Raw genomic sequence first — 23,272 nt, 5'->3', positions numbered from 1 at the left:
GTATGCTTTAGAAGACGGTTTGTACCAGGAGAAAGAGAAGAAACGGATGCAGGTAGAAAGTGTGTCTTGTTACCGGAGCAGCCTTGGCCCCAGCACAGCTCGGGCCCACTACCTAGATTGTCAGCTACCGAATGACTGAGTAGGTGACATGAAACACCTCCACCCCGCTCCCCGTGTCCTTGTCATGATGACTTCTGTTCAAAGCTTGCCCCTCCTTGCTAGGCATTCCAGAGTGGAAGCAGTTTCTGCCACCTTACTTTACTCCTGTCTAGTTCCAGAACATTTTCATCACCCCCAAAGGAAGCCACGTGGAAAACAGTCTGGAGCTTCCTCAAAAAGTCAAGCATGGAGTACCCGTGTGACCCAGTGATTCCACTCTAGGTATAGACCCAAGAGAATTGAAAACATACACCCGTGCAAAAAACTTGTACTCAAATATTCACAGCAGCTAAAAAGTAGAAGCAACCCAGATGTCCATGAACAGATGAATGGATAAACAAAAAGTGTGGTGTGTCTGTACAGTGGAATGTTATTCAGCCATAGAAAGGGAAGAAGTTCTGATACATGCTACAATGTGGAAGAACCTTGAAAACATTATGCTGAGTGAAAGGAGCCTATCACAAAAAGCCATATGTTATATGATTCCATTTATATGAGAGGTCCAAACAGGCAGATCCATAGAGACAGAAAAGAGATTAGTGGTTGCCAGGGGCTTGGGAGTAAGGGGGGCTGGGGAAGTACCTGCTTAGTGGGTATAAGATTTCCTCCGGGGGGGTGACAAAATGTTCTGGAACTAGATAGTGGTGATGGCTGTACAACATTGTGAATGTACTAAGTACTGCTAATGGTAAATTTTATGTCATGCATTTTACCACAATAAAAAGAAAGATCAAACACCCTCAGAATATTTAGCCAACAACCTTCAACTTGGCTAAATGCCTAGTCATTAAACTTCTTGGACTAGATTCCTTTCTGACCGTCGTGGTTACCGTGTCCTGGGTTTCAGAGATGGCATTCAGGTCAGCGTGGTCCAGTCTAGCATGTGTCACCGTAGGTCCCCACATTCGCCAATTTCTCTCACATGGACAGCAGAGCTACCTGCCTGAGCGTTGTAAAACCTGCCTTTATGATTTAGGGTAATGGGTGAAGTCAGCTGTCATTTTAGTGGGTTCTTATAAAAATTGAGATATAATTCACATACTGTGAAATTCACCCATTAAAGTGTACACTGGCATTTAGTACACTCATAATGTTGTGCAACCATCACCTCTATCTAGTTCCAGAACATTTTCATTACACCCCCGCCCCCCCCCAAAAAATCCTGTACCCATTAGGAGTCGTTCCCTATTACCCACTACCCCCGGACCCTGGCAATGAATAATCTACTTTCAATCTCTGGATTTGCCTGTTCTGGACATTTCATATAAATGGAGTCATACAGTGTTTGTCTTTCTGTGTGTGGCTTACTTCGCTTAGCATAACGTCTTCAATTCAAGGTCCATCCATGCTATAGCAGGTGTCAGAGTTTCCTTCTTTTTTTTTTTGGCCCCACCACGGGACTTGTGGGCTCTTAAGTTCCCCGAGGCCCAGGGATCGAACCTGGGCCCTTGGCAGTGAGAACATGGAGTCCTAACCACTGGACCGCCAGGGAATTCCCCAGTTTCCTTCTTTTTTAAAGCTGAATAACATTCCATTATATGAATGAACCACATTTTTTAAATAAATTTATTTTTATTTATTTTTGGCTGCGTTGGATCTTTGTTGCTGAGTGCAGGCTTTCTCTAGCTGTGGCGAGCGGGGGCTACTCTTTGTTGCGGTGCGTGGGCTTCTCATTGCAGTGGCTTCTCTTGTTGCGGAGCACAGGCTCGAGGCGCGCGGGCTCAGTAGTTGCGGCTCACAGGCTGTAGAGCACAGGCTCAGTAGTTGTGGTGCAAGGGCTTAGTTGCTCCGCGGCATGTGGGATCATCCCGGACCAGGGCTTGAACCTGTGTCCCCTGCATTTGCAGGCGGATTCTTAACCACTGCTCCACCAGGGAAGCCCCAGACCACATTTTGTTTCTGCATTTATGTGTACCTGGACACTTGGGTTGGTTGGTTCTACCTTTTGGCTACTGTGAACTGTGCTGTTATGAACATCAGCGTCCAAGTATCTGTTCGAGTCCCTGTTTTCAACTCTCTGGGGTCCATACCTAGGAGGGGAATCGCTGGGTCACATGGGAGCTCCACGTTTAACTTTTTGAGGAACTGCCTGACTGTTCTCCACGGTGGCAGTGTTTTTTCAAACTTCCTTCTCTCCCATGTGTGGTAGACTCACGCTTTCAAGGTGAGGCTTACCGTGTGGTGCTCATTGCCTTCATTCGGGGAGGGTTCTACCTTTGGGTGGCAAGAACTGTGTTTTATTTAGCTTTTCAAAACATAGACAGTTTCTTGCATCTTCTAAAAACTGGGGTGTTAAAAAATACACTGAATTCAGAGCGGGTCCGCTAAACTTCAGGTTCCACCATTGAAGCCTTTGAGCTGAACCCCATCCCCTTTTTTGCTCCCCAGAGACCACTGAGACCCTCTTCCAGTGCCAGTTTGATTTCTCTCAGATCTTTAAAGGGGCCAAAGCTGGCGTCTCAAAGCGCTGCTACGTTTATTGATTCGTGCAGAGAAGCCCCCTTGATTCTGCGATTCTGCAGCTCATACTGGAGGATGGAAGCAGCCACTGCCAGGAGGCCATGTCTCTCCTCTGGTTCCTGACCATTGACCTGGGGAAGTGGCCGCCACCCTGTCCTTCCGGTTTGTGGCTTTGTTGTGGTACTTGGGCTCCTTACGTAGCTCCATGGGGTGGATGACTGGGAATGAAAGGTGCTGAGACACTCCATCTCCTGAGATTGGCCTGATGCAAACATGACTGAAATTGGGAAAGGTCAGGATATTGCTGGTGCTCTGGAGGTTTCCTAGAGCTCACTCTGGAGGGGGCAGGATTCAGATTCAAGTGAAGAACACCTTTTAGCTGTGGCTTTCACCTGGCTTTGTGGCCTTTCTTTTCTTTTTCAATATGGAAGCCTTGGAGATTGAGTAGTCACACCTCAGCTGCAGTTGTCTGGTCAGCTGCACATGTCAGCTGTTGGCTGATTGCACCGCTGGAATGCACAGGAGCCTCGGGTCAAAAGAGTGCTATCAGACCCCTCGGGATACAATGATTTGGCCTGAAATCAAGATTCCGGCAACTCTCGTTTTCCTTTGCTAGATCAAAGGAAGGATTTGATCTCATGTTTTCGTTTTAGCAGCAAAATTACCAAATGATGTTTTTTCACACAAGAGCCTTCTCTCAGTCTTCGTAGACATTTAAGATTTGTGAAGGCCTTCTGCTTCAATGTGATACCTGCATCTCCCCCACACAGTGCACAGGTTAGTTGTTCCATCGATATTAGAAGTCAGGCCCTAGGCAAGGCTGCCTTTGGCAGTGGTTTGTTTGTTTTAACACGAGGAAGCACCTCAACACCTTCATTCACACTCACGGCTTCACCATACAGAGCATAACGCTGTTGAAAACATTGCAGTTCTTTGAGCCACTACAAGAAGGCACTTCTGCGAGGTTTTCAGCCTTTTCTCTTAATGTATTCATGTAACGTGAAGGCGTTCTCTTTAATTGTTAGGAAGCTTGACCGAAACGGCTCTTAAGTATTCCTGTCCAGCAGCAGTTTCCGGTTATGTTGCTGTCGTCTGCCCCTTTGTGGACACGTTGCCCCTGCCGCCGCTGGCAGTCGCTCCATCGCGCTCCTGAGCCCTGAAGGATGGCTCTCCTCAGAGCATTCATCCGGGGCAGTTCGTGCACTCGGGGGCTTCAGCATCAAGCTCACGTGCGACCATATTCACGTTGCCCAAACCCCCCGCTGCTGCCGTTGTAGCGCCTTCAGACCAGGGAGCCAGTCGCTCCTCGTTGTCCTGTCTCTTCAGTCTCCTTTTGCTCCTCACACCGCAGCCCATTTTGAAGAGTCCAGGCCCGCCAACGTGTAGGATGCCCCTCTCTTTGGACTCTCCCAGGCGTTTCCTCGTGGCCTCTTCCTTCTCCCTGGCTCTTCTGCCGGCCTCCTCCGTCAACAGGACCCCTCCCTTCCTTCCCTGCCTCTTTAGCCTGCATATTCCTTACTTTCTGGCCAGCTTGTGAGTACAGGTAAGACGTTTTAAACACTGTCCTCTGTAATATCTTCTAGAAGATGTTCGGTCCGGCATTTTTAGTAGTTTCAGCAAGAGGAGTCTCTGCAGACCCGTCCGCCTCGTTGCTGGGAGCTGATCTGTGGAAGCCTGGGACCTGTCGTCCCAGCATGACTGTCCTCCGTGACCCCTCCCTCTCCATCACTGTAGATGTCACCATCTGCCTTTCTGGGCCCTCGGTGACCACTCCGGCGTCATCTCCTGCCAACCCCGACCCACCGGGGCCCAGGCGTCCAAAGTCATCATGTACTCACTGACTCAGGCCTACTGCTTTGCGTGCTAAACTAGCCCGTGCTACTTGAAGCTGATGGGCAGGGGAATGGGGCCGTCAGAGGAAGCGGAGGTAGCATAACATGTGCGTTGTGATCATCCCTTGGCAGAATTAAGCGCTGCTCCTGTGCACCGAGCAGGGAGACGACAGGAAGGAAGATGCACGCTGTCTGGGGGGTTGAGCGGCGGGGTGGCGTATTCAAAATGCACTGTGCGTGGAGCAGGGAAGGCCTATCGGAAGACGAGAGCGAGGGCTGGCCCAGAATGCATACACAGAATGCATACACAGAATGCTTATCCTGACTCGCTTCTCCCTCCAGGGAGGGGCGTCACAGTGGTGACAGGATAGGGCTATTGATAGTGCCGGCCCGGGGCCCACCTGGTCTAGCCTGCCCCGAGCACTCCTTGTTGGCCTGGGACTGGGATAAGCACTCCTCCTCAGCCCTAAACACCCAGCTGTGTCTGGGCTTGCTCCGTGCCTGGAACAGAGGAGAGGATGCTCTTTCTTTGTTGCCTCCCCTCACCCCCGCCCCCGAAATTGGGAGCTCTAGAAGACCAGAGAATGATGCTGGTTCTACCCTGGCCTCCCAGCCCTTAGCAGAGGCTGGCTCAGGGCAAGGGCAGTCGATGAACACACGTCAGCTCAGGCATGACCTCAGGCAGGTTCCCTTGTCTGGTTGTACTTGCTTTTCTTTTCACCTATAACACTGAAGAGTTGAACAGGTGAATACCCCCAACTCTAAAATGTGTGAACTTAAGAACTAGGTGCTCAGTTCTCACGGTCCTCTCAGCAGGTGTGTGTGTGTGCGCACATGCATGCAGAGATACACGGTCTGGAGGGCTGTTTGGTTTCTTCTTTGTTTTTTAATATTTATTTATTTATTTGGCTGAGCCAGGTCTTAGTTGCAGCACATGGGATCTTCACTGTGTCACGCAGGCTTTTTAGTTGTGGTGTGTGGGATCTTTTTAGTTGCAGCATGCGGGATCTTTAGTTGCGGCATGCAGGATCTTTTAGTTGCGGCTTGCATGTGGGATTTTAGTTCGCTGACCAGGGATCGAACCCTAGTCCCATGCATTGGGAGCGCAGAGTCTTAGCCACTGGACCACCAGGGAAGTCCCTGTTTGGTTTCTTTGAAAAAGTGTGTTTCAGCAAACCCTATAATCCTCCTGGTGGGGGGCCTTGAGTACTCGCCTAGTACCCCAGCCTGGCCCCCTTCCTCAGGTTACCCTGGCACTGAGCAGGTGGCTGGGCCGAGGGTAAACTCATTTGGATTACCTGTTTTCCATCATTTTTGCCTCCACTCCACACCCAGCAGAATGGCTTCCAGACTTCTTCGTGGGCTTTTATTTGTTTTTAAGCGGAGAAGTAGCAGTCAGAAAATAAAGTACCAAACACCTCTGTGCTCCTCAATGCACAGAATTGAAAATCACCATATTCTCACAGTTGCTTCAAGTAATTTCAATTTTTTTTTTTCTTTTGTCTGCATTGGGTTTTCGTTGCTGGGTGTGGGCTTTCTCTAGTTGCGGCGAGTGGGGGCTTCTCTTGTTGCGGAGCACAGGCTCTGTGCACGCGGGCTCAGTAGTTGTGGCATGCAGGCTCTAGAGCGCAGGCTCAGTAGTTGTGGCGCACGGGCTCAGTAGCTCTGCGGTATGTGGGATCTTCCCGGACCAGGGCTCGAACCCGTGTCCCCTGCATTGGCAGGCGGATTCTTAACCACTGCGCCACCAGGGAAGTCCCAAGTAATTTCAATCTAAAAGAGCTAGAATAATCACAGAGTTAAAGGCCTTTTTATTCCCATGTTTGGTGCTATTGAAACTTCATTTATTGTATACTTAGAAACAGTTGAAAAGGTAAATTTTATGTTATGTCTGTTTTATCACAATAAAAAATTCTAAAAATCCAAACAGTTCATTTAGGCTAAGTCAGAGTCCGGGCACAGGGGCCTCCCCACTTTGTAGCCAAAGAACTATGTTCTCCCCTCCTTGAGCTTCTTTTGGTTTGTTTATGTTGAAGTGTAGCTGGTTACGGTGCTGTGTTAGCTGCTCCTTCAGCTTCTCGACGCGGGTGTGGCTGTAGCTCCCCCCTGCTGCTGGCCCAGGCTTCGTCATCCTCGGTTGGTGGCATCACCATCCTCGCAGGCTTTGGCCATGGCCCTTAGCTCATCCCCGGCCCTCGTCCCCACACCGGCCAGCTCTGTTGCTCCACCTCCTGGTCACGTCCCCAGTCCTTGCCCTCCTCGCCCTGGATCACATGCCCAGAGCGCCCCAAGAGGCCTCCCACAGGCTCCCTGCTGCCCACTTAGGTCCCTGGCAGGCCATTCTCCACATAGTAGCCAAAGGGATCCCATCACACTCAGAATAAAACCCGACACAGCCCCACGTGCCCCCTCGAGGCCTCTCTGCTGCCTGGAACCTTCTTCCCCCATAAGCCCATTGGACCCTCATTTCCTTTACGTCTTTCTCTACTTCCCCCAACATCACCAAGTGGGTTTTTTCTTAACTATATTCTAATCAGTTCATTCTTTTGGACAGTCACCTGGTCACTGCGTAGCCCAACAGGAGCCCTTTCAACCCACGTCCTTTTGACCCTTCTGCCACCCCTGTGCGCTGCCCTGCCTTTCCACCCCACAGGCCACCCCAGAACTGGAGCCCCCACTTTTCCCCAGGCTAGCCTGGTTCCCCTCCGTGGATGCTAGGCATGTTCCCTTCTGTTCCCTTTTGTTTTCATTTTGGTTTTGGTTATGTAAACTTTTACATGATTCAGAAATTGAAATTCTGGTTTGACACACCCGGCGAGGTCTTGCCTCACTCCTGTCCTCACCTTGGTCCTGCCTACCCTGTGCCAGGACTGATTCCCTTCGTTTTTGCCATCTGCTTCCTAAAGTCCCCTTCTTTTCTCCCCCAGAGGGCTGCCTACAGTGTACGGTGTTCCCCTCACAGGAGGTCCTGGGGGTCCCTCACTCATGGTTCGGGCCGCCCGGCTCTCCGTGGTGCGCACGTCGGCGTCTGCCCAGCAGGTCTCTGGCGGCGGCCGTCTGGCTTGGCCACAGTCTTGAGCTGATGAAAAGAATGTTGTCGCCAGTAACATCGGGCATCTGTTGTTTTGCATTTCTGTGGGTGTCTCTTCAGGGTAGGTTTCTAGAAGGGCTGGCCCTAGATGGCATCGGCACCCTTGCTTGTACCTAAGAGGCATTCCTGGGGCGTGTGGTTTGTGCTTGACTTCACCGTAGTTAAATTATCAGGGGAGTGCAGATGAGGGCTCTCAAGAAGCCAGCCTTTGCCATCGGTGCAGTGTTTTTCTCGGGCTCGGGACTGCCCAGGTTCCCGTGGTGACAGTGGGCTGCGGGCTGCATGGAGCTGCCCATGGCTCTTCCTCATCTCCCATCAAGGAGCTAAGCCTGGAGAATTAGAAAGTCAGCTGTGTGCTAGAGCTCACACTCGGGGCCCTAAACTTCTGGAGGCGGAGCCAGGATAGGGAGGAGGTCGGGGCGCGCCCTCCCCACAGCCTGTCTCCCCATATGCCTGACCTGAGTGTTCCTGGTGCGAACTCACCACTGGTGACTTAGCCACGTCATTGGAGTCTGGTTGCCAGGGCACGCCGTGGTGCCTTTGTTGCGGTCTCCGCGGTTTGGCCAAGAAGGGCAGTCACTTGGGGTGGGCCGACGTGAGCCGCGTGGGCCCAGGCAGCTCTGGGACTGAGATCTGAAGGACAGAGGAGTCTGGCTCTTCTCCCGGATGAGATGAGCTGCTAACTGCGGGCTTCTCAGGTGCCTGATTCCGAGCCCACGATTCTTCTTCCAAGCCTCCCTGGCCCGGGTAGTGTTCTTGCCCTCTTGGCCTGGCCATGAGCGCATCATGGCCAGACCCTGATCCCGGGGCCTCACAGTGACCATTGCCGAAGTACACGAGGAGGGGACCCTACCGGGTGGGACGGAAGCATGGGGAAGGAGCTGTTCCGTTGGCATGAAGGAACGAGGAGGTGCCCGCCCTGGACCGAGGAGCGTGTTCTTCTGCCCCTTTCCGTTCTCTCTGCTCTTCCATCCCATCGGCCAGGGCCAAGGCCCTGTGTCGTCAGGAGCGTCTGGTGATAAAGGCTCCCCGACCTGGGATTGCTCCTCTTCTCATGCCAGAACCCTGGGCATCAGTGTCTGGTTACCCACGTCCGCCAGTGTTTATACAACGCCTTTGTGACTCTTCTCCCTCTGGGGTGTTGACCCATTGTTGAGATGAGGAGACCGAGGCACGGGATGCTGAGCTCACTTGCTCAGGTCGCGTTTGAAAATGGCAAAGTCAGCATTTGAGCTCAGGTTGGCTGGCTCCGAATCTGCGTGTTTTTCCACAGCGCTGTGCTCTGCGCCACCGCCCAAGGGGCACTGTTGGACTGTTCCCGTCAGCAAGTTGTACTGTGCTGCTTTTACTGAGCACACGTTTGAGAAAACCCAAAACACAGAAGCTGTAGTAACAGCCAAGCCAGTCCTTCGTGACGAGGAGCCCCCCTCCATTTTGGTGGGTAGGTCCCTCTCCGGCAGTCGAGGAGGGCCTCTTGTCATCCGTCATACACGGAGGCCCTCGGGCACAGCTCGTAACACTGAGAAGTCACCTTCTCAGTGCAGGCATGCTAGGAGTGGGACTCAGGCCACGGCGCAGGTAGGGTGCGGTGGGCCATCGCCGTCAGCAGCCCAAGGGCTCTAAAATGATGTGTGCAGGGGAAGGGCATCTGGATCTGGGCGAGCACTGGCAGGGCAGCCCCTCTCTCAGGGCCCTGCCCACGCTGGGGCGCCCGGGGCCTGCTGTTGCTCACTGTTTCTGCAAACCAGTGTGTTCTCCGTGATACTTACATACTCGTTTAATACTTCAGGGAAGAAAAGTCAGAAGAACAGGATCTCCAGGGCCTGAAGGATAAACCTTTGAAGTTTAAAAAGGTGAAGAAGGATAAGAAAGAAGACAAAGAGGGCAAGCATGAGCCCCTGCAGCCAGCGGCCCACCGCTCTGCTGAGCCGGCAGAGGCAGGTAAAGCAGAGACCTCGGAAGGGTCGGGCTCGGCCCCAGCCGTGCCGGAAGCTTCGGCCTCCCCCAAACAGCGGCGCTCCATCATTCGCGACCGGGGACCCATGTACGACGACCCCACTCTGCCTGAAGGTTGGACCCGAAAGCTTAAGCAAAGGAAATCTGGCCGCTCCGCTGGGAAGTATGATGTGTATTTGATCAAGTAAGTAAGGGTGACTCCTGTTTCTACAGAGCGGGGAGGGCCGGGTGGGCGGGGGGTCAGGGACCGGTGCTGAAAAACTGATGGGGACCCCTCGGAGTGGTAGCTCTTTGCTGCTCCTTGATCAGGAAAATGTGTGTGCATAACCCCACCTCGGGTCAGGGGCTTCAGTAGTGACCACTGCTTGCGGGCGCGACCAGGTATGCTTGGAATGACCGCGTACGTAGGTCACTGCCCTGAATGAGATGTGCCCGGGGTAGCAGAGTGTGGCTTTCCGCACCTGCCGTCAAGGCCTCATCTGGAGCTGGAATAGCAGTAGGGCCTACCCAGGGCCTCAGTGAGGGCACCAGGAGAGGCCGCCTGGGAAGCAGTGAGGACGCAAGGTCCTGCCGTGCACACTGGCCTGGGCTGGGGATGCAAGGGAGCTCCCTGGGCTCGCTGCCATCTCCCAGCTGAGGGGCCCTCCTCAGAACCTGTTAACCTCTTCTTTCTGGGACAGTACTTCTCTGACATTGCGTCATGAACCCAAAGAAACAGGAGTTCATAGGGCTCAGTCTGCTCTGTGAATCATGTTGGGACAGATGGGCTCTCTGATAGGGCCTCTGGGGAGAGACCCAGATGGGCTCCGTGTGCCTTTCCCACTGTCCCTTGGGCCTTTGTCCAGCTGTGGGCTGGTCGTCGGGTGTTACCTGTTGAAACAGAGTAACTTCGAAGCCAGAGCTTCAGAGGACAAGTGTGAATGCGTGCATTTCAGTTCTTCCCCTTAGATGGTTCCAGAAAGGTTAGCAGTTTTCAAAGGCTGCTTTCAGACAGCCTCATTTAATTCCAGCAACTCAGAAAAAGGTGAGCAAAGCGTTATCCTACTGACGGATGAGGAAACTGATTCCAAAAGAGGCTAAGCAGCGTACCCGAGTTAGCCTGACAGCTAGACAGGGTCCCCAGGCCAGACCCCTTTGGGGGCCAGAGGAGCTTGGTGGCAGGCAGCTGCTCGTGGGCATCCAGTCAGCACCAAGCCGTTCTGGCACCAGAGCAGGCCTCGCGGGCGCCCACGGCCGTTGGGCAACCCGATTGCTTCCTGTGTAACCGAGGCCGCAGCTCCCTAGTTTTAGCTCATCTCAGCTTTTCTTAAATGTGACTCTTGTTCAGCTGTATCGTCGGGCATGCCAGTTGCAGAATGGCTCCTGTCAGAGGGTTTGCCACCACCTTCTCCTCTGCCCCATCTCTGACATGGCTGTGGAAGCTTCTGATTATTCTTTGTGTCTCTCCGTTTGTTCCCACAGTCCCCAGGGAAAAGCCTTTCGCTCTAAAGTGGAGCTGATTGCATACTTCGAAAAGGTAGGCGACACCTCCCTGGACCCTAATGATTTTGACTTCACGGTAACTGGGAGAGGGAGCCCCTCCCGGCGAGAGCAGAAACCACCTAAGAAGCCCAAATCTCCCAAAGCTCCAGGAACTGGCAGAGGCCGGGGACGCCCCAAAGGGAGCGGCACCACGAGACCCAAGGCAGCAGCAGCAGAGGGCGTGCAGGTGAAAAGGGTCCTGGAGAAAAGTCCCGGGAAGCTGCTCGTCAAGATGCCTTTCCAAGCTTCACCGGGCAGCAAGGCCGAAGGGGGTGGGGCCACCACGTCGGCCCAAGTCATGGTTATCAAACGCCCCGGCCGGAAGCGAAAAGCTGAGGCTGACCCCCAGGCCATTCCCAAGAAACGGGGCCGAAAGCCGGGCAGTGTGGTGGCGGCTGCCGCCGCCGAGGCCAAGAAGAAAGCCGTGAAGGAGTCTTCCATCCGGTCTGTGCAGGAGACCGTGCTGCCCATCAAGAAGCGCAAGACCCGGGAGACGGTGAGCATCGAGGTGAAGGAGGTGGTGAAGCCCCTGCTGGTGTCCACCCTTGGCGAGAAGAGCGGGAAGGGACTGAAGACCTGCAAGAGCCCCGGGCGGAAAAGCAAGGAGAGCAGCCCCAAGGGGCGCAGCGGCAGCGCCTCCTCGCCCCCCAAGAAGGAGCACCACCACCACCACCACCACGTGGAGCCCCCGAAGGCACCCGCGCCGCTGCTCCCGCCCCCGCCCCCGCCCCCGCCGGAGCCCCAGAGCTCCGAGGCCCCCGCCAGCCCCCCCGAGCCCCAGGACTTGAGCAGCAGCGTCTGCAAAGAGGAGAAGATGCCGAGAGCAGGCTCGCTGGAGAGCGACGGCTGCCCCAAGGAGCCAGCTAAGACTCAGCCCGCGCTCACGACCGCCGCCGCGGCCACAGAAAAGTACAAACACCGAGGGGAGGGAGAGCGCAAAGACATTGTCTCATCCTCCATGCCAAGGCCAAACAGAGAGGAGCCTGTGGACAGCCGGACGCCCGTGACCGAGAGAGTTAGCTGACTTTACACAGAGCGGATTGCAAAGCAAACCAACAAGAATAAAGGCAGCTGTTGTCTCTTCTCCTTATGGGTAGGGCTCTGACAAAGCTTCCCGATTAACTGAAATAAAAAATATTTTTTTTTCTTTCAGTAAACTTAGAGTTTCGTGGCTTCAGGGTGGGAGTAGTTGGAGCATTGGGGATGTTTTTCTTACCGACAAGCACAGTCAGGTTGAAGACCTAACCAGGGCCAGAAGTAGCTTTGCACTTTTCTAAACTAGGCTCCTTCAACAAGGCTTGCTGCAGATACTACTGACCAGACAAGCTGTTGCCCAGGCTTCTTAGGGTGCGCCTGCACCTCCCTCCCACCCAGCCCCCCCACGTGGTCGTTAGGGGCAGAGAGCACTTGAGAGGACACTCCTGGTTTTGGTGCCGTTGGCGCCCCAGTCTCAGCTCTCCTCCCCCCACCCTGCCCTGCCTCCAGCTCCCCCGCCTCGCCCACTCCCACCCACGTCGGGACAAGGAGGTGTGAGGCAAGAGAGGCAGGTGGATCCTTTAGAGAAGATGCGGATGGCCAGTGGCTATAGCCCGTGTGATCCCACCCGTGGTGGCACAAACCTGGCCCCACGCCGGCCCCAATCCAAAATCGACAAGGACATTTCACAGGACGGGGAAGTAGCACCTGTTCGCCCCAGTTCTGGCCTGGCTAGGAAGGAGTCATCCTTTGAGCCGCTGGGTGTAGACTGGCCTTAGCCAGAGGAGACGATGGCCCAGGGCTGGCCTCCCGCGGGTGGCGCTAGAGAGAGGCCGCCAAGGCCGCAGGACAAGGCCCAGGCAGGCAGGCCCAGGCTCCAGACCGCCGAGCGCAGCAGGCCAGGCGGAAGGGATTCCTAGTCGCTCAGAGCAGTTGTGACTGGTAGTTAGAGCCTTAGTAGATGGGGCAGGGGCCAGGGGGAAGGAGGGGGAAATGTTCTTCCAAAACTTTCCAATTCTAACTCCTCTAGGGACAGCTTAGAACTATTTGCACTATTGAGTCTTCATGTTCCCACTTCAAAACAAACACGCTCTGAGAGCAAACTGGCTTGAATTGGTGACACTTTGTCCCTCAAGCCACCAGACGTGACGGTGTTGACAACTACCTGGATCTGTATATACCTGCGCTTGTTTTAAAGTGGGCTCAGCACATAGGGTTCCCACGAAGCTCCGAAACTCTAAGTGTTTGCTGCAATTTATAAGGACTTCCTGATTGGTTTCTCTTCTCTCCTTCAATTTCTGCCTTCTTCCATTTCATCCTTTCATTTCTTCCCCTCCCCCCACCCTCATCCCTTCTGTTCCAGGCAGCCGCAGTGCCCAACTGTACCCTGAGCCGACGCTGTCAGCTCAGGGCCCCAGAACTCACCCCCCTTGGCCTTCCTGCCGTCAGCCCCAGCCCCCCTCCCACCCATTCTGAGTCCTGAGGAAGCCCCAGGCTCTGCTAAATCCACCTGGCCCTAGTGTGCCTCGGCCTCCGAGGGGCAAGGGAGTGGCAAGGTCTTGCTCTCCTAGGAGTCCCCTTCCCTGGTCAGACCCCGGATCCCAGGCCTTCTCAACCTTCCCACTCAGCAGAAGTGGGGGAGGGAGAAGTTGGGCCGGATATGGATTTCGAAGCCAAGGGCAGCACAGAGACCCACTGTGGCCTGCCAGTGTCATTGAGTGGCCCAGCCCTGACCTTGGCCTCTGCCGGACCGGCTAGGGGCGGGGTGGTCGGGCGGGGCGGCAGGCAGAGCAAGTGCAGACGCCCCACTGCTGCTCCTCAGAGCACAGGTTCTTTTCTGCGGGCCCCGTGTGGCCTCTGCTTGCGGGAGACGGGGTGCGCTCGTACCTCACGCATCTCCACGTGTGCACCAGGGCTGTGGCGTGGGCGCGTAGAGGCTTGGGCTTGTTTTGGGGTGTTCATTGACCAGTTTCAATTCAGGATCCCGTGCTTTCACCCTCTGTTCAGGAAGTCCTTATCTAACTGCATATCTTCATCATATTGGTATATCCTTTTCTGTGTTTACAGAGATGTCTCTTATCTAAATCTGTCCAACTGAGAAGTACCTTATCAAAGTAGCAAACGAGACAGCAGTCTTATGCTTCCAGAAACACCCACAAGCACGTCCCATGTGAGCTGCTGCCATGAACTGTCAAGTGCGTGTTGTCTCGTGTATTTCAGTTACTGTCCCCTGGCTTCCTCACTGCGGTGTAACCATGAAGGAGTGAAACATCTTAGAAACCGTCTAGCACTTCCTTGCCAGTCCTTAGTGATCAGGACCCATAGTTGACAGTTCCAATCAGTAGCTTAAGAAAAAAACATGTCTGTCTCTCCCAGAGTGGTTAGAAGCAAGGGAGTTTGCCCCGTTCTGTTTGTGGAGTCGTAGCTGGCCTTTCTAGCATTTTTGTATCCATTTCTTGATGCTGCAGAAGCAAGTCTCACAACCAAACCTGCTCTGCTGTCAACCCTCCGGGCTTCACTTATGACTCCTCCCCAGGAAGGGCTGGGCGTCGGAGTAGGGGGAGAGTCCTTCGGGATCCCTCTTCCTCCAAGGACAAAAGGCTCCTGACCCTGCAGTGGCCTCGCACTCCTGGTAACCCCCAGAGGACTCTTATTCACGTGAGCACGGTGTCCAGCCTGTTTGTCGTGGGGCACCATCTCTTTTGCTCGGTCAGGTTTTTAGGCATTAATTACACTTTTCGTCCAGTAAAATGTGGCTCCTGGGACCAGTATCAAGAGCTGGCCTCCCCATCAGCTTGGTACCATCTGGTCCTGGGCAAAAGAGAGCTGGGCCTGCCATTGCCCCCCTTTCACCCATAACAGTTCATTCTGGGGCTGACTGGCATTGGTGGTCGAGAACACAAAGTTTCAAGTGTCATTTTCTTTGGGCCTGGCCCGACCTGCAGCCTTCCTCACTCCCGGCTTCTTCCCTTAGAGTTTCAAGGCTGCAGGTGGCGCCTGAGGCACCTTAGGGTTTTCTCTCCCCGCCCCCCTTTCTTCCACATTCCCTCTTCCCCAAATAAAGGCATTACTAGTGAGTCACCTTTGGGCAGGGGCCCCGAAGCTCCCATACCACCTCTGTCCTGGAGTCAGGTTGACAGGAGGTTGGAGGGAAGGCCTAAGCCACGGAATTCTCACCAGCTGTGTCTGGCCCAATTTGGGGGTGTGACCTCGATTTTGTGTGTACTTGAAGACCATGAAGATCGGGGGCCATCTCTTAGGGACTGTGTAAAGAAGGCAGGAATTGACCGACAGCTTTCAGACACCCGTGGGCTAGGTCAGAGTCACATTCGGTCTCCCCGGCCCTCATTCTGGTTATTAGTGACTACCTCCTCACCTGATGGAATTCTGTGTGTCCTCAAGCTCCTCCCACCGTGCCCGGCCCAGCCCCGCCCCGCCCCGCCCATGGGTGGGCTTGTCCTAACCAGTGTAGTTGCTGGCCTTGACACTGCAGTGAGCTGGGGACACTGGGCCACAGCCAGGCTCCATCCAGTTCAGCTCCTTCCGCTGCTGCTGTACTCCCGTATCGAAAGGCACAGGAGACACTCAGAAATGCCACGGCCCCTAGTCCGTCAGTGCCAAACTAGCCAAGGGCCCCATCCCCTCAGCTCCCCAGAAAGTGGAAGCCGTGGTGGTGGCCCGGGGACGCCGGAACGGCCACAGCCAGCACCTGACTTCTACTCCTGAGACCCCATGCCGGTGCCGGCACCAGTCTTGTCCAGCAGTGGCATTCCAGGCTAGAGGCCACAAATGGTGGCGGTGGGACCTGGAACAGCCCCACGTGGTCGCTTGCCCCTCTGCCTAGCTTGTCATCGTCGTGATGGCCATCGTGAAGGAGGGTACTAGCCAGAAACAAACAAACCAGTGGGAAAGGAGTTTCCTTAGCTGACGGGACCTCTGGATTTTAAGTAACTTTTAATAAGCAGCTCAAGCCCAGGAGGGAACAGAGGGTGTGAAGTGAATCCACCAGGTGTGGCCACCTGGATCTCCTGGAACCCAAGTGGAGCCTGGCAGCTGAGCTCTGTGCCCCCTTTCCGGAGCGTTCCTGCCAGGCTCTCTAGGGTGACGGGGCCAGGGGAGGTCACAGATACCAGCTCTAGCTTTGTCCAGCCATCCCTAGCAGGGTTGTGGCCCCAAATTGTTTCCTGATGCGAGTTTCCCACACGGGTGGCCCAGGCCATCCAGACCTCGGGAAGTAAGCTCTCTCTAGAGCCCTGTGTGCATTGGCCTAGCCAGTCCCCTGAGTCCCGGCCAGTGGCCCCGGGGTGGGGGGGGAGCACGGCCACGTTACCAGGCCTAGTAGTAGAGCCCCTGCTCTCTTGCCCGATGGCCCCGCCACGTCGTGTTCTGGCTCTTAGCTGCTCTCTGCAAGGGCCCCATCTCACTTCTCTTCATCCGTGAACCCGTCCACTCGAGGGGTTTGTTGAGTCTCGGTTTTTGCTTCTTTCTCTTTTAGAAACTCTATCAATCTTCAGAAAACATAGTGTAATGGTTAACAATTCTCTAGGATACTGCCTCCCCCAGGGTCTAAAGTTCCATGTTAAAGGGGAAAAAAAGTGAACACTGAAACCCCTTGTCGACAATTCAGAAGGAAGACCTAAAAAACATTTAGCAGGAAACTACATTTCGATGTCTGAATGAATAAGAGCAAGCTTTTGCAAAAACGCTGATCTAACAGTACTTGGAGCCTGGCCTAACGTGTGGCAAGTGCTGCGGGTGAAGGGGAATCCGGCCTGAAACTGCTGGATCTGAGCCTTAGGGCCCTCGTGTCACTGGAGAGCCCGTCTCTCCGTGGGTAGCAGTCCCTGAGGGCTCAGCTGCCACCCGGTCCTGGGAGAAGGCCTGCCTGTTGCAAAGCTGCAGGAGCCCAGCTCTGGGTGTGGGAAGGAAGGAGAGTGCTCACCAGTGAATCCGAAGGCCCGTGACCTTCTCGCTACCCGGCACCACCTGTTCCTTGCTCCTTTCTGATTTCCGCAGAGCCTACCCCAAGTGCTGATTTGTCAGGAAAAAGAAGTTCTAACTAGGGTGATGTCTCTTCCCCAGCCTCTGCCTGCGGTGCAGCCTGCCCCCAAGGACAGCCCCCGGCTCTGCTCTTCTTGGGGCCTGGGTGAAGGGGTGTGCCCCCTCGCCCCTCACCCGCAAGCGCCCCCGGGGCAGAGGGAGGGCGGGGGCGAGGACCCTCACGGAGGGAAATCCAGCTTTGAGTTTCAGAACGTTTGGGAAACTTGCAAGTTACCTTTGCTGTGCTGGGTCCCCCTCTATCTTCCCTTTCCTCAGGTCCTGCTCAGCAGTGAGAGAAAATGAAATCAAAAGGCCACAAGCTTTGGCCCCTGCCCACTGGTAGTTCCTCTCCCCACAGTGTTTGTGTGTCAAGTGACAAAGCTGTTCTTCCTGGTGACCCTGATTATATCCAGTATCTTATAGACTATACGCATAGACCTGCTTGGTCTCTTCTATCCTGGGCTTTTGTTTTGCCTTTTAGTTTTGCTTTAAGTTCTTCTGTCCCTTTTATTTAATGCACCGACTAGACACACAAAGCAGTTGAAGTTTTATATATATATATCTGTATATTGCACAGTTATAAACTCATTTTGCTTGTGGCTCCACACACAAAAGAAGACCTGTTAAAATTATACCTGTTGCTTAATTACAATATTTCTGATAACCATAGCATAGGACAAGGGAAAATTTTAAAAACAAAAACAAAAAAAACACAAAAAACAAAAACAAAAACAAACAAAAAAAAAAACCAAAAACAAAAAACAAAAAAAAACCGACAAATCCGTCTGCTGGTCACTTCGGTCCAAGCAGATCTGTGGTCTTTCCTCGCTTCTTTCAAGGGCTTCCCAGTGCCGAGTGAAGGAGGCTCCGGGCAGCACCGGGTTTTGCACTGTTTCTCCCGAGCTTGTGAGAGAGGCTCCGGGGTGCCACTGCGGGACGGCTCATTTCAGTGGGTGGGTGCAAGAGTGCTCCCTGGCTCTGGCAAAGCCCGGAATGGCACTGCCTGGTCCCCTTCGATCTCTGGGTGGGGCAGCTGGAGTCCATGGGGGTGGCCTGGTCCCCCCACGCCTTCCAGCGACCCAGTCCGAGTGATGGTATGTGGAGAGCCGGCTCAGCAGGCCTCCCCACCGGCAGGGCCCCCGCTCTGCCGAGTCTGGGGGCTGGAGGGGAGGCAGAAGGCCGTGTCTTGTCTCTGAAAGTGTGAGCCGTACCAGGTAGAACACCAGGGACCCCAGAACCACACGTGGGGTTCAGTGGGTCCCCTCCAGGAGGTAGCGAAGACTCCAGAAATGTCCCTTCCTCTTCTCCTCCAACCTATGAGTAATTGCATTTGCTTTTGTAATTCTTAATGAGCAATATCTGCTAGAGAGTTTAGCCGTAACAGTTCTTTTTGATCATTTTTTTTAAGTAATTAAAAACACCAAAAAAAAATAAATCCAGAAACTTGTTCTTCCAAAGCAGAGAGCATTATAATCACCAGGGCCAAAAGCTTCCCTCCCCGCATCATTACTTACTTCTGAGGCCTGAATCCAAAAGAGAAACACTCGTAGGCCCTTTGGGTGGCCAGGCTCCCCTCGGGCCCCTCGGAGGACCTGGGCAGGGGCAGCTTCCGGGCCCGGCCTGGGGGCTCGCCCCCGCCTTCGTTCAGTATTAGCGGTGGGTCCCTGCCTGCTCTCCCACGCAGCCCGGGGCCGGGGGCAGAGGAGGCTGCCGCCGCTGCTGTCCGGCCTCGCAGGTGGGTGTCCGCGTTATCTGCGCGCATATGCTTTCTGCCCGAGATCTGAGATCAGCGCCGAGTTAGCCTCACCCGGTGACCTCTCGCCCTGCCCGCCCGACGCAGCAGGGCCCACCCAGTTCAGTGTTTCTGGGGAGCTGGACGGTGGAGTGCAAAAGGCTTGCAGAACTCGAAGCCTGCTCCTTCCCTTGCTACCAAGGCCTCCTTTTCCGTTTGAGTTGTCACTGCTTCAATCAATAACAGCCGCTCCAGAGTCAGTAGTTGATGAATACATGACCAAATATCACCAGGACTGTTACTCAGTGTGTGCCGAGCCCTCTCCTCGCGCTGGGCTCCGTGTACCCGGACACTGTAACGTGTGCTGTGTTTGCGCTCCTCCCCCTCCTCCTCCACGCTCCCCTCGTCTCTCTGGGGTTTTTCTGTTTGGGTTTGGTTTGGTTTTTATTTCTCCTTTTGTGTTCCAAACATGAGGTTCTCTCTACTGGTCCTCTTAACTGTGGTGTTGAGGCTTATATTTGTGTAATTTTTGGTGGGTGAAAGGAACTTTGCGAAGTAAATCTCTTCTGTGTTTGAACTGAAGTCTGTATTGTAACCATGTTTAAAGTAATTGTTCCAGAGACAAATGCTTCTAGACACCTTTTCTTTACAAACAAAAGAATTCGGAGGGAGGGGATGGTAACTGAGAGGAGAGGGTCTGTCCTTTCTCCCCAGGAGGGGAGATCCAAAGACAGAACCCCTGCCCAGATCAGCCAGAAGCCACCCAAAGAAGTTAAGCCTAAAGCCAACGGACCGAATGGCTGACGTGCTGCCATTTGCAAAGTCAGAGCAAAACCAGGTTTTGTTCCACTCAGTGAATTCTTTTGCGCACCGCCCCCACGCCAGGTTATTAGCATCATTATTTTTTTTTAAGGACAGACAAGGTTGATGTTCTTGCAAGGGGAGCCAGGAGGGGTGTGAGCAGAGCCAACCTCGCCTCAGTGGGAGAAGGCTGGGGTGGGCCTGAGGGGCGGGGCTCAGCTAGAGGATGGCCATCTCCCTGGAGACCTCCACCGTGGCCACAGGTCAGGTGTATGTTGACAGGGCATTACTGTTCAGGGTGGGCATTACTGTTCAGGGCACCATCATCACATCCCACCCCATCCCGCAGTGCACGACACTAACGTGACCTCTCGATTCCCCTGCTTTCCTGGACGAGAAGATGATGGTGGAGGGGGGCGCACTCCCTTTACTGTCATCCGATCCCCAGCAAAATTTGGACATGAGAAACCCCCTTCTTGTTTCATGGCAAAACCCGATCCTCCTCAAAGAAGCCGTTTACCTCCCATTGTTCAGGGCTGATGGAACAGGGACAGACGCGTGCTTCCTTAGCGCCCGGGGGGCCCCTCCTCTGAAAGGCAAGGACAGTGCTGACCCTAGTGACCATTTGTGCATGGGGCTTAGGAGCGGGAAGAACCAGGCAGGGTTGCTGCCCCCTCCTGAGTCGCAGGGACACAGGTCGCCCTGTGCAGAGGGAGCTGGCTCCAGCCCCGAAGCCCAGAAGCCTGACCAAGGGCGGGAGAGGTGTGCGTGGGGCGTGGGGAGCCGCCCAGGACAGACTTGGCTGGAGATGTCTCCAGAAGCCCTCTATCGCATTCACCTTCAGTTTTTGTGTTTTGGGACAATTACTTTAGAAAAATAAGTAGGTCGTTTTAAAAACAAAAAATATTGATTGCTTTTTTGTAGTGTTCAAAAAAAGGTTCTTTGTGTATAGCCAAATGACTGAAAGCACTGATATATTTAAAAACAAAAGGCAATTTATTAAGGAAATTTGTACCATTTCAGTAAACCTGTCTGAATGTACCTGTATACGTTTCAAAAACACCCCCCCCCCACTGAATCCCTGTAACCTATTTATTATATAAAGAGTTTGCCTTATAAATTTACATAAAAATGTCCGTTTGTGTCTTTTGTTGTAAAATCAAGTGATTTTTTCATAAGGTTCTTTTACTATTTGAAAAGATGGGCAGCACGCAGTTTTATTTTATTTTTGTAAGTTTTTTAATACGTGTGAAAGCCAAGAATACTCAGCATGCCTTTCTAAGTGACGCGTTCGCACCTTTTGTTGGGAAGTACTGTATCCTGTGCTGTTAGCATTCTCGATAAATCTCTCTGTGAAAGTGACTCCAGGTCTGGGCTTTCATTATCAGACAGCTCCTAGGACAGCACGGTGGTGCATTTCCTGATCCACTCTGGCTGTCCCCGAACACGCAGAAGCCAGCCGCTTTCGGGGGCGGCCACGGGAGGAAAAGGCAGCCTGCGCCCCGCACCGGCCCCTCTCGGGGCTCCCCGAGGGCCAGGGCAGGGCCATCCCCTCGTCCTGGATGTGCCAAGGTGCTTTTGGAAACCCCCCATCCCCTCACCCCCAGCTCCGACTCCTCTGGCGCCTCCTGCCTGAGACCCTCCCATGGCCTCTGCTGACCTGGCTCCGGCTGCCCGTGTTCCCTGGCTTCCCGTGAGGCTGTGGGCGCTCAGGAGCTGGCGGCATCCCCACAGCCGTCCTCCATCAGGCTGTCGATGGCCTGGAGCGGATGACAGGTGCTCAGAGTCCAGAATCACAGGCACATGTGGACACACCTACTAGGAGGAGCACTAGACAGTCCTGGCCTGGAACATTAAAACGAAGGGTTGAAATTCGCCCCGTGTGCATACTGAGCATCCCTCGGGTGCCAGGGCTGTCCCAGGAGCTGCAGTCCAGCAGTGAGCAAGTAGGACCGAGCAAGTGCCTGTTCCCTCAGTGTGTGCGTGCCCAATAATTTCCCATCCTCGGCTTGGTACTCTCGGTAAGGGCTGTCCCCGTGGGAAGCCACTGGGGCTCAGGGTGTGGCTGGCCTCCTCTTTGGGAGTGGCCGGCGTTGGCTGCAGCTTCTAGGAAGAGGCTGCAACGGAGGCCCATCTTGGGCGGACCTGTTTTCTGGAAAGAGCCTTAAATAAGTCTGTGGATGGACAGCCTGGGGGCGGGGAGGGGGGTAGTAGCCCTCTGGGGTCAGGATCCAGAGGGCAAGGGGGGTGGCCAGGGAAGACCTGCTGCCTTTCAAGCGTGCATCCAGTTGGAGAGACAAAAGAGGAAGCCACCCTTACTGCTCTGGGGGGGGGGGGGTCTTCCCCCATCTGGTGGGGGAGGCAGGTGAGTGCCGAGGCTGAAGAAGGACGCACCAGGGATACCAGGCATAGCAGGGGCTGAGGGCAGCTCCGCCCGAGGGGCCCGGGGGCTCTCAACCCAGCTCCTACCTGAGGAGCTGCTTGAGCTCCACCTTCGCGTGAGGGCCACGGAGCTATAGGTGCAAACTCGTGGGTGCGGGAGCCGCGGCGCATTCTTGGAACCCCAAGGAGTTCTGGATGGCTTAAGGCTGCTGATGTGTGCAAAGAGCCAGACAGAGGTGGGCAGCAAGGGGCCACATCGTGACAACGGTGGAGGCCGTGCGGAAAAGCCGGGATCCCATCGGAGGGCTTCGGGAACCGAGGGACGGTCTTAAGCAGGAAGTCGGTGTGGAGTGATTTGTCCCTAAGGAAGGCCCCTCAGGCAGAGATGAGGCAGGGAAGCCTCTGGGAAGCCAGTTGATCTAGGTTCATCTAGGCAGGAGGTAGTAGGGGGCAGTGGGCCTGCGGGGAAGAGACGGACTCCAGAGAAGTTCAGGGGGGTGACAGGAAAATGGTGGCTGCAGCAGCAGGGTAGGGAACAGAGAGTCCAGAGACGTCAGCGGCTGCAGAGCCTGGTGGGACGAAGGTGGGGAGACGTCAGGCCGGGAACGGAGCTTGGTGCCTGCTTCAGAAAAGAGAGTGGGAGCAGCCGGAGCCTGCCGTCCTCACGTGTGACAGGAGAGGAGGGACAGCCAGAGCTGAAAGCCTGTTTCTAAGACATGTAAACACGTTTTATGTGCTAGTGGGAAGGAGCCAGCGAAGAAGGAAAGATGGCAGGTACTGCAAAGACCTAACAATCGCTGGAGCAGGTTCCTGAAGGAGCGGAAAAGATGGGATCCAGGGCCCAGGAGGTGGGTGGAGATGCTCTGAGCTTCCAGACCGTTCTTCCTGCACCCAGCCTCACGGCCAGCTGAGGGGAGTCAGCCGGGGAGCCTTCGTGTGACACCATCTGACCCTGTCCCACCTGGATCTCTTGACCACTCTCCACAGCCTCCCGCATGAAACCGAAACTTCCGAAGAGGACCTCCCAGCGTCTCTCACAAGGCCCGCTTCTAGCCTTTCTGGAACGCCTGCGCTGTGCCCGTCGTCCCCGGGCCGAGAACCGCTCTCCTCCAGCCCTCGGGGCCCTGCTCAGACGGCTCCTCCTCCCGGCAGCCCGCCCCGCCCCGCCCCGCCCTCCTCGCCGGGCCCAGGGGCGCTGCCTCCGCTGGGAGTGACCGCGCGGCTGCCTCCGCTGGGAGTGACCGCGCGCGGCGCCCCCGTGTGGCCGGGGCTCGTGACGGCGGCGGCGGCGGGCGACCTGGCGGAGGGCCCGGGCACCGCCCC

General features: G+C 54.7%; 1 protein-coding gene across 3 annotated transcripts in view; it reads left to right on the top strand.

Moving 5' to 3' along the window:
* Nucleotides 1-12,253, top strand: part of MECP2 (methyl-CpG binding protein 2) — a 53,303-nt gene extending 41,050 nt beyond the window's left edge. For 2 of the 3 annotated variants that reach the window (XM_082681289.1, XM_082681290.1), the window contains 2 exons: nt 9,332-9,682; nt 10,960-12,253. In XM_082681289.1, the coding sequence (XP_082537415.1) occupies nt 9,332-9,682; nt 10,960-12,043 (1,435 nt within the window). In that variant the 3' untranslated portion in view covers nt 12,044-12,253. Of the gene's footprint in view, nt 1-4; nt 140-9,331; nt 9,683-10,959 lie in introns of those variants that run through there. The other variant, XM_082681291.1, reaches the window with a different exon arrangement.
* Nucleotides 12,254-23,272: the final 11,019 nt, after the last annotated feature.

Source organism: Grampus griseus (assembly GCF_964374135.1).
Source record: "Grampus griseus genome assembly, chromosome: X".
NCBI classification, from domain to species: domain Eukaryota; kingdom Metazoa; phylum Chordata; class Mammalia; order Artiodactyla; family Delphinidae; genus Grampus; species Grampus griseus.
Note: the sequence above shows the minus strand (reverse complement) of the source record. Positions and strands in the feature narration are given on the sequence as shown.